This window comes from Bison bison, unplaced genomic scaffold, assembly GCF_000754665.1.
Source record: "Bison bison bison isolate TAMUID 2011002044 unplaced genomic scaffold, Bison_UMD1.0 scf7180017864274, whole genome shotgun sequence".
Lineage (NCBI taxonomy): Eukaryota > Metazoa > Chordata > Mammalia > Artiodactyla > Bovidae > Bison > Bison bison.
Window position 1 is genome coordinate 4125195 of NW_011494846.1, and position 17509 is coordinate 4142703.

The 17509-nt window shown below is 44.6% G+C and overlaps 1 protein-coding gene across 3 annotated transcripts in view; it reads right to left on the reverse strand.

Annotated features, from left to right (window-relative positions):
* KIF13A (kinesin family member 13A) overlaps positions 1 to 17509 on the reverse strand; it is a 199813-nt gene that overhangs the window by 12803 nt on the left and 169501 nt on the right. For 2 of the 3 annotated variants that reach the window (XM_010848800.1, XM_010848799.1), the window contains exons 22-33: positions 17010 to 17161; positions 15405 to 15537; positions 15075 to 15221; positions 11011 to 11049; positions 9326 to 9425; positions 7633 to 7759; positions 6260 to 6315; positions 4546 to 4670; positions 4107 to 4283; positions 2191 to 2283; positions 1893 to 2045; positions 505 to 582 (exon numbers count right to left, since the gene is read on the reverse strand). In XM_010848800.1, coding sequence (XP_010847102.1) covers positions 505 to 582; positions 1893 to 2045; positions 2191 to 2283; positions 4107 to 4283; positions 4546 to 4670; positions 6260 to 6315; positions 7633 to 7759; positions 9326 to 9425; positions 11011 to 11049; positions 15075 to 15221; positions 15405 to 15537; positions 17010 to 17161 — 1380 coding nt within the window. The remainder of the gene's footprint in view (positions 1 to 504; positions 583 to 1892; positions 2046 to 2190; positions 2284 to 4106; positions 4284 to 4545; positions 4671 to 6259; positions 6316 to 7632; positions 7760 to 9325; positions 9426 to 11010; positions 11050 to 15074; positions 15222 to 15404; positions 15538 to 17009; positions 17162 to 17509) is intronic. The other variant, XM_010848801.1, reaches the window with a different exon arrangement.

Genomic DNA, 17509 nt, shown 5'->3' on the forward strand with positions numbered 1-17509 from the left:
CAAGATTCCACTAAAAGCTTGGGGCTTCCCTGGTGGTTCAGATGGTAAAGAATCTGCCTGAAATGTGGAAAAGCCAGGTTGGATCCCTGGCTTGGGAAGATCCCCTGCAGGAGGGAATGGCAATCCACTCCAGTATTCTTGCCTAGAGAATTCCCATGGACAGAGGAGCCTGGTGGGCTACAGTCCATGGGGTCACAGAAGAGTCGGATACGACTGAGCAACTAACATAGACACATACACACCACACTCTAAAAGCTCAGTCCTGTTACCTGTAATAGCTTGTGGGCAACATACACACATATGAAGCTCAGTCCTGTTACTTGTAATGGCCCTCTGGTGGGCATCTCCAGAACAGAAGAACAGGCTTGGCACCCTGGGAGGCCCACACCTGAGCCAAATGTAAATCTCCCTGCCGACACACCCTGACCTGGTTCCCCTGACATGCCACACCCCAAACCCTGAGATGAGTCACTGGGATGACAGCCCCGCCGAGGGTGAGCTCACATTGTGAACGCTGGGCGTGCTGAGGCTTCGCCGTAGGTGCCGAGCTTTGGTGGAAAGCGCTTCTTTGACCGTCACCGCCTGCAAATTTGAAAATGACATTAATTTTTCTTCCTCCCATGACAAAAGGAATATATGTTTATTGTGAAAGATTTCAAAAGTATAGAAATAAATGTCATTTCAAGCCTATATTACCAGCCCTACCCACCCTGTATTTACAAAACTGGAATCTTATTGTTTTCACTAATTTTTTTTTTTTTGCTTAATTTATGAAAAATATTTTTCATAAATAAAACCAGGAAGACTGATGAACTAAAGGTATTTTATGTTGTAGCTTTACATATAGGTGCGTAGAGGAAACACGGATGAAATACCACTAACTATATATGTTACTTGTGAAACTACAATCAACTTTCATGCTGCTTGTGTTTCACTCTGCCACAGTTTGGGTGGGACTTCCACTAAAGGAAGATTTTTCTGAGAGATGCCAATCTTGATCCTCTTTTTGCTCAAAGCACGCTTTTCATAACTTCTACTGCCTCTATCGGGTGACACCTCTTCTGGAGTTTCATGACCTAGTGGATTATTTTCACCTGGCAATATCTTGCCACAGAGGTTAACCTTGGTCCAAACACTAGGGAGAGAGAGAGAATGTGGTTAAGGATGTGGACTTCACAGTCAAGCGTCCTGGGTTTATATCTGACTTTGTACCGATTCTTAGCTGGGTGCCCTTGGGCGGGGTGGCTCACAGCTGTCAGCCTCAATTTTCTCATTTACAAATGGAAATGATGACAGCATTTACCTTGCAGGGTTACTTATTTATTTTTAAATTTCTTTATGGTACAGTCACATAATATACAACATACTATCTTACCCATATTTAACTGCACAGTTCAGCGGCACAAAGGACATTCCCATTGCTGTGCAACTCCCCCCATCATCCATCTTAAGATGAAATAATGGGGCTTCCCTAGGAGGGTTCAGTAAAATGCACTCGTCTGAATTTGTGTCACTCTTTTGTCAAAGTAACTATTTTGTCTAATGAGATGGCTACTCAAGTCTTCCTTCTCTCATGGGTTGAGAGAGAAGGTGTGTTGGTAAGTAAGTTCATCTTTATCCATTTGGGGTGAAGGCTGGTGATCTGTCAGATGGTACAGAATCTGCCTGCAATACAGGAGACCAGGGTTCGATCCCTGGGTTGGGAAGGTCCCCTGGAGGAGGGCATGGCAACCCACTCCAGTATTCTTGTCTGGAGAATCCCACGGACAGAGGAGCCTGGTGGGCTACAGTCCACGGGGTTGCAAAGAGTTGGACAGGACTGAGCAACTAGCACCATCAGTTTTCACTTGCTGGTGATCTCACCCTCCCGTCCAGACCCTGCAGTTACTTGCCTGCCGGAGTCGTTCCAGGCTCAGAATGTTCTCCACCTGCAGCACGCCCCGAGTGTACTTCTCGATGTACGTCTCCCCATCCGACGTGCCTTCATTCTCACTCCTTGCAGCCATGAGAGCCAGCGTCTCCCGGTCCTCAATCTCCTCTGTTGCCTAAGGAGACAAGCAGACACTTACTGTTAGGTGAACAATATTTCTCTCAAAACTGTGGTGAGAAAACGGTTTAAAAGTTTTGAGACCTAACTCCTTCTCCAGTACTCAGATTCTGACATTTCAAAAAAGTAATACGTGCTTTTACCTTTGGTATGTTGGATACTATTTCATAGGTTACACCACAGGAATAAAATATATTCTTCAGTGATATTCTCCTCTTCAAACTCTGGGTGAAACTCTGGTAGAAAAGGAAAGTTGAATTAAGCAATGTGGAAAATACAAGCTATTTAGTATTATATAAATTACATAAAAAAACCAATGACTATATTTTTGATACATATACACTACACAATAAAACAGAAGAACACTGAATGGAAAAATCTTTGTCCTCAATCCTGAAGGACAGTAACATCCAGCTATTAAATCTGGGGATTAGATGACAGAATCTGCAGTCCAGCCAGGGCTTTCTGTGGTTGCTTCTCTTTACCGTGTGTGTATTTAGTCGCTCAGTTGTGTCCGACTCTTTGCGACCCCATGGACTTTAGCCCGCCAGGCTCTTCTGTCTATGGGATTCTCTAGGCAAGAATACTGAAGTGGGTTACCAATTCCTACTCCAGGGGATCTTCCCCACCCAGGGATGGACCCCAGGTCTTTTGTGTCTCCTACACTGGCAGGCCAATTTTTTACCACTGAGCCACCTGGGAAGCCCAGGTTATACATTAACATACTATACATCATCATGATATATAATTAACATTGCCTATCAACACATTTTACCACTGTTTAAAAAAAAACCTGAAAGTGATTTTTACGCTGTACATTTTCTTCAAGAAAAGAGATTCCTAGCTTTTACTCCAGGGGAAAAAGTCCAGGGGAAAAAGTACATTTGGAAAAGTTTCTTAGGAGAAATCTGGGATTCACTGCTTCTCTTTCCCATCCCATCTGCTGTCTTTCTTCTTGATGCTGTCAGGGTTTAATCAGTCCATCCTGGCAGCATCAGAAGTCAGCTCAGAGCATCTGTTCTGCTGACAGTGCCTCTGAGATGAGATCCAGGGAGGCGTTAGGAGACGGACTTGCATGCAGCCTGCCTTTGTCCTGGTTTTGTCATTAACCTGCTTAAGCCAGGCACTTAACCTTTTTCAAACAGAGAAATATCATAAGTTCACTGCCTCCTAGGATTATGGGTCTCAAACTGGTCAAGGTGGAAGAGTTCTTTGCTGGATGGCATTTAGTTCTGCTATCCTCAGACCCTGTCATCTTAGATAAATGAGAATCAGATTATAACCTGGTAGCGACTTGCACAGCCACTGAATTAACACCCCAAACACCACTTTGTGATAGCAAGGAGCAAGAAACTTAGTGCTCATACAAAGGTGGCGCTAGTGGTAAAGTGAAGTGACAGTCGCTCCGTCGTGTCCGACTCTTTGTGACCCCATGGACTATACAGTCCATGGAATTCTCCAGCTCAGAATACTGGAGTAGGTAGCCTTTCCCTTCTCCAGGGATCTTCCCAACCCAGGGATCAAACCAGGGCCTCCTGCACTGCAGGCGGATTCTTTACCAGCTAAGCCACCAGGGAATCTCAAGAATACTGGAGCGTAGCCTTTCCCTTCTCCAGCAGATCTTCCCGACCCAGGAATCGAACCAGGGCCTCCTGCACTGCAGGCGGATTCTTTACCAGCTGAACTACCAGGGAGCTGTCAGTAAAGAATCTGCCTGCAATGCAGGAGACGTAAGAGATGCTGCTCCATCCCTGGGCCAGGAAGATCCCCTGGAAGAGGAAATGGCAACCCCCTCCAGTAATTCTTGCCTGGAAAATCCCATGGGCAGAGGAGCCTGGCAGGCTACAGTCTGTAGGGTCACTAAGAGTCAGACACAACTGAGCGACTTCACTTTCACGCATTGGAGAAGGAAATGGCAACCCGCTCCAGTGTTCTTGCCTGGAGAATCCCATGGGCAGGGGAGCCTGGCGGGCTACAGTCCACGGGCTTGCAGAGTTGGACATGATTGAGCGACTAAACAACAACAACACGCAACGGCAGAATCAGGCCCTGTCACTACCTGTTTGTTGTAAATGTTGGCTGCAATCCGTTTTCGTAAGACCAGCTCCATAGCCGCCGGGTGGCTGAGCTGGACTGTGGTCTTCACTATCAGGTAGATCCTCTCATTCTGCGGGGTGACCCTGTTCAAGTGAACAGAATCATGCACCGAGGAGTCCCAGGAGGCTGTGGCTGAAACCTAGGGACCCAGGAAGGAGGGGGACATGGAAATAAAACAGCTCAGCTGTAGCAGTTTTACATCATGAGCTAGAAAACCACACACAACTCTACTGAATCACAGATGCTTTCCCTCACCTTTTGGATAACACATATATTCTATTTTTTAAAGTTCCCAGTCCACTTCTCCAAAAGCCCAGACCACAGCAGCTTAATGGGCAGACAGGCCCACAGGCATGTGCATTAATCTGAAGCCCTTTAAGAGACTCTTTAAGGCCCATTACCTCCTCGTCACTGTGCTTTATGATGGGCAGGTAGAAAAACTGGCTGCCGTGCTCCTTGGGGAGGATGGAGTTCACGCCTGATGCGTGGGGGCCCACGAGCTGCTCATTGGCACTGAGGTCATCCGCTGATGAAGTCCAGGGAACAGATACAAAAGTAGGGGAAAGATCAGATTTCTTTTAAGCAAGCACCCCAAAATTTTAAATATGCTTTTTACTGATGAAGTTTATAGGTAATGCTATTTATTTTTTTCATCCCTTATTCTGCAGTTAAAACAGTGATTCCAGTGCCCACAACAGTTTCTACCTTTTACAGAAATAACTGTGGGAGCCAAAAGGGTGTCTTTGAGACTCTTCTATAAAACAGACTGAATATATACCATATGTAGTCCCGGAAACAAACATTTTTACTACGTAAACATACCTTACAATTGTACTGCTTTCTGATGTCAATGCCTCTCATAACCTAGTGTTAAGTTTATGGTCCTACTTATGTAATTTACACTAAATTAGAGATTTGTTGGAGAAGGAAATGGAAACCCACTCCAGTCCTCTTGCCTGGAAAATCCCATGGATGGAGGAGCCTGGTAGGCTGCAGTCCATGGGGTTGCTAAGAGTTGGACACGACTGAGCAACTTCACTTTGACTTTTCACTTTCATGCATTGGAGGGGGAAATGGTAACCCACTCCAGTGTTCTTGCCTGGAGAATCCTAGGGACGGGGGAGCCTGGTGGGCTGCCGTCTATGGGGTCACACAGAGTCAGACATGACTGAAGCGACTTAGCAGCATCAGCAGCAGAGATTTGTTTGGTTAAATTACCAACTTAGCAATAAAGTTCTATGCATTTGGGAGAACTTTGACGGCCATCCTCTCCAATGCCCTACCCAGTGTAGGATTCACTCTTTACAGATCTCTGGATACAGTTATTCAGCCTTTCCTTGTATAATGGGGAACCTCCAATAATGGGGAACTCACTGCTTCGTGAAGTAACAGTCTACTTCTAGGCTTTTAAAAAAATTGCCCGCATTTTTTTAAAAGAGACAAAGCCAACCTCCCACGTCTTCATTGGTTACTGGTCTTCCCTCCAGAAGAGAGGTTCTTAGGCTGTGCTTTGAGAATCCCAAGGGCCCTGCAGAAGGGCCTGCCTACCCCTAAACTCAGCAGCTCCACTCTCATATTCCACACGTGGGGTTCCATTCACGAGTTCATATTGAAAATAGATTTTGCAGCTAAAACACATTGAAAACACTTGTCCCAGGTTCACCCAGGTTCAATCTAGATGCTATAATAACGGACAGCCCTTCATGTAGGGTTACAAATCATCACGGTCTAGGAACACCACCACTGGTGGTGGGGAGCAAAGGGAACCAGTCAGAAATGCAGATTCCAGAGCACCGGCAACATAGAAAGATTCAGAACTGTAAGGGTGATGACTTTCTCATGTAGTTTCCATGTCTGTTACTGTTTCCCAGCAATAACTCAACTGCAGTTTTTGTATGCAGCTCTCAATCTCTCGAGTGTTCTTTTTTGAAGAATAAATTTCTACATCTGTCTTTCAGTGATTCTATATGTCATGGTTTTATACATTTGGTTGTTACCTCGATAAGGCATGTGAGTGATCAGACAAGTCATTTAAGGGCTAAAGTGCTGTGGGTTTGACTAGATTGCAAACCTCATTCAGGGTGACAAGCCTCGGAACAATAGGTGTCTACTTACCGTTCAAATCAAGGAAGAGAACCGGTATGTGGGTTTCCATTCCAGGTGGTGGGATCCTAAATTTAATAACAATATTTCATCATAACAAAATATGGGTTTTGCCCCTTGTTAAATAACTAAACATCACAGAGGCAGGGAAGCAGAAGAGAATCATTGTGGAGACAGATACAGCTCTTACAAATGAAACCTTCTCACAATTCTTATCATCCTTATTTAACACAAATCATGGGATTTGTGTGATTTCTATAGAGAACTACCAGTTATATGAATTACATGTAATTAATTGAAACAAAGATTATTTTGTCTTTCTGAGAATAATTCTAGTGATGGGAAGAAGAGAAGTCACTATTTTAGAGGTGGTACAGAAAGCTGGATTGATTTGCCTAGCTTCTTTTGAGCATCAGGACTGATAGAAAATCAGTGCTTAAGTGTTGACTCTATGCTAGTGACCAAACTAAATAGGCATGAAGACAAAAAAGAAGACATTTCTGCCCTTTTCAAGTATGCTCAAGAAGCACCCTTCTTTTAAGTCAAGATATGAGAATTTCTTGACTGCAGTCGTGAAATTACAAGGCACTTGCTCCTTGGAAGAAAAGCTAAGACAAACCTAGACAGTGTATTAAAAAGCAGAGACACTACTTTGTTGACAAAGGTCCATCTAATCAAAGCTATGGTTGTTCTAGTAATCATGTACGGATATGAGAGCTGGACCATAAAGAAGGCTGAGCACCGAAGAATTGATGCTTTTGAACTGTGGTGTTGGAGAAGACTCTTGAGAGTCCCTTGGACTACAAGGAGATCCAACCAGTCTATCCTAAAGGAAATCAGTCCCAAATATTCATTGGAAGGACTGATGCTTAAGCTGAAGCTCCAATACTTTGGCCACCTAGTGTGAAGAACTGACTCATTAGAAAAGACCCTGCTGATAGGAAAGATTGAAGGAGGAGGAGAAGGGGATGACAGAGGCTGCGATTGGATAGCATCACCGACTCAATGGACATGAGTTTGAGCAAGCTCCAGGAGATGGTGAAGGACAGGGAAGCCTGGTGTGCTGCAGTCCATAGGGTCACAAAGAGTCGGACATGACTGAGCGACTGAACAACAATGAGAATTTCTGGAGATCAGGAAGTTGTGTCCGAGGTGCTCATTCCGGGGAACCGAGGAGCGTGGTATCTGATTCCTGGCCAGTGATAACTGATCTCTGGCTTCCTGAGAGAGGACAGTGGTTGCAGCAGGCAAGGACAAGAGGGACGGGAGCACTGGGGCTGGGCGGCCCTTCCCTGGGCAGCTTGTAGTACTTAACATTTTCTGTGACAATCTCAGCAGGTCACTCGCCTGACCCGCCCCAGGCCACCACAGGAGAGGGGTCTCACCAGTCGGCAGGCGCCCCGGGGATCCCGCTGCCCGGCGCAGGCACCAGCACAGCGTTCCTCTCCTCCGTCAGCCCCACCCACTGCTCCACCAGCCGGGCTTCCCGCTCCATGTCATCCTCCGTCTTCTCTGCGGGCAAAACAGGGGCATGAGCACCAAGGGGGAGGAGAGACGATTTCTAAATTTAAATCGGTTTGCACTGGGTGGTATCCAGGAGTGGCTTAACCATCCGTGATGTCCTCCCCCGCAAAAAAAAGGATCTGAGGCTCTGAAGTTTAAGCCTGAGCAGCTCATGGGGGCTAGAACACCGGACTAGCAGAGCCTAAGCTAGGAAGAATGGAAAGAGCAGTGGAACAGGAATGAGAAGACTCGGGTTTTTTTAAGAGTTCTGTCATTTGGGAAAGTTATTCCACAGATGGGTCTTCATTTCCTACTTTGTCAAATAGGGATCCTACAAGTCATGTAGATATCATGCACCTGTCAGAAGGATCCAGTGCAATAATGGAGAGGGCACTGCTTTACAAAACCACACGTCATTTTACAGAGGATTAAACATGGTCTCCTGCACTCTGCAAAATGAACTTATTCTCCTTCATACTTGTAATGCAAGGGATTTTATTTGATCTATTTTGCAATCCTCTTAGCCTAATTTAACTCTGGAGTGAGTTTGTTTTTTAAAGATATGTTGAAGTTCTAACTCCCAGCACTTTATCATTTTTTGAAAAAATTAATTTATCTATATTTGGCTGTGATGCGCCTTCATTGCTGTGCTCGGGCTTTCTCTAGTTGCAGTGCGCAGGCTTCTCATGCAGTGGCTTCTCTTGGTGCGGAGCATGCGCTCTAGGGAGCTCGGGTTTCAGTCCTTGCAGCTCCTGGGCTTTACGGCACAGACTCAGTAGCTGTGGTGCACAGGCTTAGCTGCTCCATGGTATGTGGGATCTTCCCAGGCCAGGGACTGAACTGGCATCCCCTGCATTGGTAGGCAGACTCTTAACCACTGGACCACCAGGGAAATCCAAAGTGGGCTTTCATTAGCAGGCTGAGCGCATACAAAAACTGACACCAAGCTGTTTTACAGAGAGAGGATTTTCGCTGCGTTCTGTGTGAAGTGGACTCACATTCAAGGACATGTCCTTTGGTGGAGAATCAACCACACTGAGTGAAGCACACAATCTGGATGAGAAACTGGCGTTTTAAGAGCACATTTCTGCTCTAGAATCCGAATGGCTGTTGCCGTTGGAAGCAAATGGAATCCTGGAGGTTGGGTAGTGGTAAGCAGAGCTGCAGAGCTGACTTCTGGCTACCCTCAACAAGCTGAGCACATGGTTTCCAACCAGTGGTAGCCAAGGCTCACCTGCCACGTGTCGTGGGTTCAAAAGTGACCCTTTCACTGCAGTTCTAGGATCTGGGCCTGGAATACCTCATATGGACATGTTGATATTGATGGCATTTGCATTCATCAAAATGAAAACTGAATTTAACATTTAATGTCATAGTCCACTCAAGTAATGAAACTTACTACTTTCAAATTTAAGGCCTGTTTAACCAACCTTGCACAACAACAATTCACTAATATCTATAATTGTAACAGGGTCAAAAATCTGAGATACTGTTGTGTAGCTAAGGGAGGAAAACAGCCTACCCCCACTATCCAATGGAAAGGCAACTCCCAGCCAAGAGTTACATCTCATGTACCTTTTTTGTTGCTGACTTTTTTAATCTGTTCGTCTAGGTATTCTCGCCGTTTAATGAGGGCATCCGACCACCTCTCTCTCACGCAGTTTAAGTCTTCTTCCTGGCATCAGGAAGGGAAAACATTTTCCTGTAAAGTGCACAGATAACTCTTTCTTTTTTTTTAACAAAAGGTGTTTCAATTGATTAGGAATCTTTTCATTAGGAAAGGCCATTAAACGTTGCCGTGTGATTAATATGCAAGAAAGCACAGAAGCCTTAGGAACCCTGCATGCTGATTGACGATCCTGATTTTCAGAAAATCAGAGCCCCTGGACTTCCGAAAGGATAATTATACTTAAAAGCAAGAGAAGCTCCAACTATACCAGCTGTTATACAATATGTGCATCTATGTATTTAAGTTGTAGCTGTTTGTTTGAAGAGGTTTGTGATTCTAAGAGGAAGGGCACCAGAAACAGACCCCAAGTTTCAAAACAGCAAATGGAGAATCACATTTTCACCATTCATAGCTCAATGGCTTGGGTAACATGTATTTTCTGAAAGGCAGAGAATAGATCAGCGGAGAACCTCTCGCACTTGCTGCAAAGATCTTACCTCTACCTGCTACCATGAGGCTAACCAAAAACGCCCCATGCAAAAAGCCAACATGCAGTCAGCCATGCTGAGAAATCCCGGAAGCGGATGCTGGACCTGACTGTGAACCACGGGGCAGGAAGTGCACAGCCAGCCACGGGACGTTAGTTAATGGCGTTGCTAGATTCAAGGGGAGACTGGTATTTACCCTAAGATTTGTTTTTACTTGTTTGTTTTCTTTCTCAGTAAAGCTACGAGGCAGGAAAGACACCTACCAACCCTATTCAGAAGGCTTTGACTGCCTAATTCCAGTCTAACCCATAAGATGGTCCATTAAGAGCAGACACCTGAGGACTTCTGAGGTGTCCCCTATGACGGATCCACACTTTACTTAGAGGAAGGCACACCAGAAAACATGCTCTTGACATTTATGTAGAGAATCAGTACAGAGACTGGGAACCAACCCAGAAAGCTTCATCTTGGTTCGTCACCTTGACCATTACTGTAATCCCACATTCCACTGACTGCAGGATGGTCAGCGCTACTTCACCTGTGCACTTTTTCCTCTAGATTTCCAGAAAGATTTAAGGCTGAGAGTTAAGTTCTCCAGGTTATGAATAACTAAGTTTGGCTTTACAGAAAGAAGAAAACTGGCTAAACAAAACCATGTGCTTAAAATGTCTCCAGTTTTTCTGTCTGGCAAAAATCTTTAAAAATCAAATCGCATGTTAGAGCAATGTAACTCGCTCGGATGTAAGGTGCTAACTGCAGGTTCACATAGGAAACACAGGTCTATTTAAAGACTATGGATGGATAACTACAGTTCTTAAGATCAATTTAATACAGCGATTGTGGTCTTGTTTAGAAAGGCTTTACAAGCTAGCAGTTCGAGATGGCATGGCAAAATGAACTATCTGCAGATACATTTTGAACTGATGGGGAAATCTGTAGAAACAGGACTGTGTCCCTGATTACGCTGAAAGCAAATCAAAAGCGAGTGAAAACGGCATATTCTTGCTCTACGGCCCTTCCTCCTCCCTGCCCTCGGCTTTGCGGATGCTGGCAATTAGCAGCAGCTGTGCCCCATGCCACAGGATTGACAGCAACAGTAATACCTGATAACTATCCATATCATCACCATCCTCATCATCTCTCTGGTAGGAAAAAAATAAACACAAAGGACATGCATTTTGGTTCTCAAACAGCACACAAGGAAAACAGGTCTCTAAGGTTAACACACACATTACAAAGGACAGCACACACAAACAGCATCGGCATAATAAACATTGAACTGAATCTCAAAAACTGGATTTCACTCACTTGCCTAAAGTTAACTTAGGGAATTTAAGATTTTACTTTTTTTTCTTTCATCGAGAAAGCAGTCATTTAAAAATAGGAACTGTCTTAGATTCTCTTAGCTGGGGAGAGGAACCAACCCCACTGGGTCAAGACTTACCCCACTGTTATGCAAAGTTGCTATTAGTTTCTGGGTGAGCTGTCAATTGAGATTTAGAGTGGGCAAAGTTAGAAAGGACTTTGGAGAGTTTCTTGCTCAGTCTCTTGGTTTTAGCTGTGAGGCAGCTGAGGCCTGAAGGATGAAATGATTGAACCCAAGGCTCACACGGAGAGTGGCAGGGGTCAGGACTGAGGCCAGGTCTGTGCCCTTGACCTGGCACCACACCTCAGTTACTGTGACATGATCCCAGGGGAAAAACCACTGGGAAGCTAAGACTCCACGTACAGTCAGTGCTCTGTATCCACAAGTCCCCCATCTGTAGATTCAACCAACCACAGAAGCTTCTTCATACAGAGGGTGGAGTGTACTGGGCCATTTTATGTAAGAGACTTGAGCATTCTCGGACTCTCATATCCAAAGCAGGGTTCTGGAATCAATGCCCCTGGATACCAAGGGAAGACTGGAGAGATTCTGTATACTAAACTGCTACAGTAAGAGTTTATGACTACGTGGGGCTACCCTGGTGGCTCAGATGGTATAAAGAATCTGCCTGCAATGCAGGAGACCCAGGTTGGATCCCAGGTGGGGAAGATCCCCTGGAGAAGGAAATGGCAACCCACTCCAGTGTTCTTGTCTGGAGAATTCCATGGACAGAGGAGCCTGGCAGGCTACAGTCTACGGGGTCGCAAAGAGTTGGACAGGAGTGAGCAACTGTTACTCACTCATGGTAAGAGCACAGCCCACGATTTTGGATACACAGCTCTATCATCCACCACTGTAGGACAGACCAGTATTCATGTATCAGTCAGGTGAGAAAAACCAAAACTGTCTAGACCCATGAAAACACTTTACAATAACTACATAAAATAAGCATTTTTGGCAAAAACATTTGCCAAACAAAATGATTGTGTTGAAAATAAAAGGGTTTTAGTTGAGACGATTTTCCTTAGAAACAAGAATAAGGAGAGAAAAGGAATTCGCTGGTGGTTCAGTGGTTGGGACTCTTGGGCTCTCACTGCTGAGGGCCTGGGTTTGATCTTGGGTCAGGGAACTAACATCCCAGAAGCTACGAGGCCAAAAAATAGAGAAAGAAACAAAAATAAAGAAATCCCCATTTGTAGAGAATATCCATCTCTATGGAAGCAGGTTCTACTTAAAATGAAACATCCTTCTTTCATTTTTCTGGGGTTATTAGAGGGTTAATGTTAAAAAGGAAGTGGAGTGGCCTGGTCATATAAAAGACTATTTTTTCCAAGCACTTTAAAAAATATGATTACACTGTTTTCATATTGAAGTATACTTCAAAATATACTGCTTTTCAAAAGTGCTTTAAAAAATACTGTTAAAATTATTCTCTGTGTAGACTTTAAAATAAACTTCAGCTTTAGTTTAGTAACCATCATTTTCATTTGGATAACTAACTTATTAAATGCAAGCGCAATACTGAAATAATTTTCCTCGAATTAATTCCCCATACTAATGAATAAAGTACAAACAGCCCTAATTTATCATTATTTCTTAGACCAAGGAGATACTTTTATTCGCTGAAAACCAGCTTGAGCTTTCATGATGTAGAACTATTGTGAAATCAGCTTTTTCTGGACTGGCTCCAGCTATCACATCAAAATAATTCTAATGTCTTATTCCACCAACAAAAACAGTACTGGACATGACTTGAAGCATGGTGCAAAGAAAAACAAAAGCTTTAAAACTGTCACGGCTTAAATTTGCATGGCAGGTACTATATTCTTTGAGGTTTTAACTCAAGGGGTATAGCTGCTCTAAAAAGTGCAAATAATCAATCCTTATAGTGTCCCTTTGGGCTCCCCTTGTGGCTCAGCTAGTAAAGAATCCGCCTGCAATTCAGGAGACCTGGGTTTGATCCCTGGGTTGGGAAGATCCCCTGGAGAAGGGAAAGGCTACCCACTCCAGTATTCTGGCCTGGAGAATTTCATGGACTGTACAGTCCATGGGGTCGCAAATAGTCAGACACGACTGAGCGACTTTCACTTTCACAGTGTTCCTCAAATGAGAATAATCAATCAGTTAACGATATCCATCAGTTAATGATCCATGTCTGTAGTCATGGTTCAGGACACACAGATTCAAGGTTTTATCCAAGATCAGAGATTCATTAAGCCACAAAATCTTATGGCAGAAAGGGACCTCAGAGAATTATCATAGTTTTGGAGGAAAAGAAAAGGGAACTCAAAAAAATATATATATATATTTTTAATATTTATCTATTCGGCTGCATTGGGTCTTAGTTGTAGCACGTGGGATCTTGGTTGCATCATATGGGATCTTCCGTTGCAGAACGAAGGCATGTGGGATCTTGGTTCACCGACCAGGGACCAAAACCCGTGTCCCCTGCGTTGTAAGGCAGATTCTTAACCAGTCAACCACCAGGGAAGTCCCAGAACTCAAAGTTTAAATGACTCAGTTAAATCAAACAAAACTAGGTATCCTCACTCCAAGTCTGAGCTCTTTCTACCAGGCCCTGTAGCTGCCCTCAAAGTTAATGGCCAAGCGAGGGAGAGCCTATTAATAACATCTACTCCACACACAGGGAAAAGTCCCAGAAACAATAGACTCCAGCCTCACAGCTCCATTTACACTCTTCCCAGGCTTTGAGTCTGAGGCAGTTTTGGCCTGGGGTGAAACTCACAACTCACAAAGTTGTGCCTTCCTTTTGGCCGAACAGTCCAAGTCAGTGTCCTTTTTAGCTTTCAGGAAGAAGCCAAAAGGAAACTGCGGGAAGATGAATCATTCTCAGGATAGTCTGGGCTTCTGCCCAGACTCTATAGAGAAACTTTTTCTCCCCATCATGACACGGAGCATGTTGCCTTCACCTGTGGCAGTGAGGGAACCAGGATTCAACGATCTGATTCTTCCAAGTCTCTAAGTTGCTGTTGTTGAGTTGCTAAGTCGTGTCTGACTTTACGACCCCATGGACTGCAGCCTGCCAGGCTCCTCTGTCCATGGAATTCTCTAGGCAAGAATACTGGAGTGGATTGCCATTTCCTTCTCCAGGGGATCTTCCCCAACCAGGGATGGAACCCGGGTCTTCTGCATTGGCAGGTGGATTCTTTACCACTGAGCCATCGGGGAAGCTTTTCTCTAATTATAATTGATAGCAAGCCAGGGACTCAGTGAAGCACGTGAGTTCTTTCAGGCCCCTGGGGACAAGTCCCTGATCTCAAAGTTTATTGTGATTGGCAAATGTGATGAACTCTTAGATGGTTCCACCTTTTAATTAAAAAAAAAAAAAAAAAACAAGATTTAGCAAAAGGAGATTTAATGAACATAAACGATCATGAGGACAACTTTCAATTTAAAAAAAAGGAAAGCTTTCAGAGAGCTTGTTAATTATGACAGCATCTGGGGGCAATTTTATATTAATAAAAGTGGAATCAGGCCAAAGCCAGCAATGTCACATACCCAACATAATTTGGGCCTGATGTAAAATAAAACCTGCCTAAAATAAACAAGCACAATAGCGTCAGTGTGTTTTTATAAATAAAATTATTACTACGCAGCACTAAGCCAATATGGTATTTTAAACCTAGTAAAAAGGCAACGGATGGACATATGAATGGGGTGGGGGTGGGACAGATACATGGTTACAGATACAAAGAGCTTGGTTATATTCCTAAAGAGGACTACCTTAGTTCTGTATTAACCAATCTTTGTTAAACTCTGCTTCAAACCTGTTGGTCTCACCTGGTAACTGTCCAGCCCTCTCTGGAGCTTGGTTGACCTGGCAGTAATGCAGCCGATGGAGATGGACAAGATGGCTTCAACCATGAGCGGCAGTGTCCCGGAATGCTGGACAGGCTTCACTGTGACTTGGACTCTCCGGGAATGACCCTGCAGAGGCGGGGGTGGGATGTGGAAATGGGTGCCAGGAATGGGAACCGGGAGGGACAGGCGAAGAGGATAAAGGAAAGGGGGAAGAATGAGGGAACAGACAGGCAAAGAACTAGAGCGCTCCAGAAACTGTGAGAAGGGGACAGGGAGAAAGCATGAAGCAAGCTGAGGCAGACCGAGTACCTGTCTGAGCTGAAGGACGCCGCCGGTGTTGACGTCCTTGGCCTGGTGAAGCTCCACGGCGGCGTACTCCCCCAGCTCGTTCAGCTCCAGGATGGAGATCCACATCTCTATTCTGCGAGTAACTTCATTCCACCTGCAGAAACACGTCCCAGCAAACAACCAAGTCATCATTCTTTTAACATTTATTTATTCTTATTTATTTGACTTTGTTGGGTCTTAGCTGCAGCATGCGTGTGTGCTCAGTCGCGTCCAACTCTTTGCAACCCCGTGGATTGTATTGGCTGCCAGTCTCCTCTGCCCATGGGATGATCCTGGCAAGAATACTGGAGTATGTTGCCATTTCCTCTTCCAGGGGATCTTCCTGACCCAGGGATCAAACCTGCACCTGCTGCATTAGCAGCTGAATTCTTTACCAGGGCACCAGCTGGGAAGCTCCTTAGTTGCAGCACCTGGGCTCAGTAGTTGCACAGAGTCTCTACTTGTGGCTCATGGGCTTAGTCGCCTCTCAACATGGTGGAGTCTTACTTCCCCGACTCTGGATTGAATCCATATCCTCTGCACTGGAAGATGGATTCTTAACCACCGGAGCCTCAGGAAAGTCACATCCATGACATTATTAACCAAAGACATTATTAGCAATAGGAAGAAGCCCCTAGTCACTGAGCATTTATTATGTGTAAGGCACTGAGATATGTGTATCACAGGTTATTTTCCTATTTAGCTCTCAGAACAACCTCGTATGGTATAGGTTCTTTTTATTTGATTGAGGTATGACACAGTGAACTGTCTAGCTCTCAAGTGTAGAGCTGGATGAGTCGTGACAAATGCACGCATCTGTGCCCCTTGTCTGGCCATGACCACGGCAGGCTTGCTTAGGCCCCTTCCCACTCAATTCCCACACCATTCGCAGTAGCTGTATAACCTCAGATTCGTTTTATCTGCTCAAGAACTTCATATAAATGGAATCATGCAGTAGTGTGCTCCTCTAGCTCTGGCTTCTCTGATTCAGTACAATGTTTGTGAAATTCGTCCAAATGGGTAAGAGTGGGACACAGTCCTTTTCCTTTTTTTTGTTGAGTAATATTCTATTGTGCAACTACTAACACAGTTCATCATTCTCACACTGAAGGACATCTGGGTTGTTTACAGTTTGGGGGACATTATGAATAGAACTGCCATAAACATTTATGTACCAGGCTGCTTATGGACTTACATTTTCATTTTTCTTGGGTAAACACCTAGAAGGAAGATTGCTGGGTCATGGGAGAGGCAAAGAATCAACTTTAAAAGAAGATACCCTCCTGTTTTCTTCTATAAGCTATATAGTTTTATCTTTTACATTTAAAGTCGTGCTCCATCTCCAATTAAGTTTTGTGGAATCATGTGAATTAAGATCAAGGTTGTTTTTTCCCAAGTAGGTACCCAGATGTTTCAGCCTCGTTGAAATGATGTTCCTTTGCCTGTTGAATTTTCCCAAAACCTGGTAGTTCCTTTCATTATTCCCATTTCACAAAGCAGGAAATAGGCTCACAGAGTCCTAATTCTCAACTGCTGTCCAAGCGCAAGCCTTGACCCCGCGCCTGAAGCCCTCAGCCAAGCACACACCTGTCATGCAGCGTTCTCGTCTTAGCATGAAGGGAATCGACTTCCCAGATGGAGCTGCCGTTCCCGGTACACCGGTGGCCCCACACTTCGATGGCCAGTGCTCCATCTGAAATGAACTCCAGGAATTCTTCCGTTACGTTGACCACGTAATCCTGGGATAAGTAGGGAAAGGGAACAGGACAGGAATTATGCAGAAAGGAATCTGTGAAATTTCCTTGTTACCTTTCACTTTAGAGTATGTAAGCTTGATCCCAACCTTAAACCCATCACTGCTGCTGCTGGACAGAAAATGGCAAAGAAACCAGCATATCAGATGGGAAGGGATACACGAGATAACTGAATTGAGTTCCTTTCTTTAATACAAGAGGACACTGAGGAAAGTAGCCGCCCCATATTACATGGCTTGCTGTTGCAGAGCTGAACCTATCCTCCCTTCCTTGTGGTTCGGTCTCTTTTCCCCAGACCACTCCGACTTTCAGCTGGAACAGACCAATCAGCAC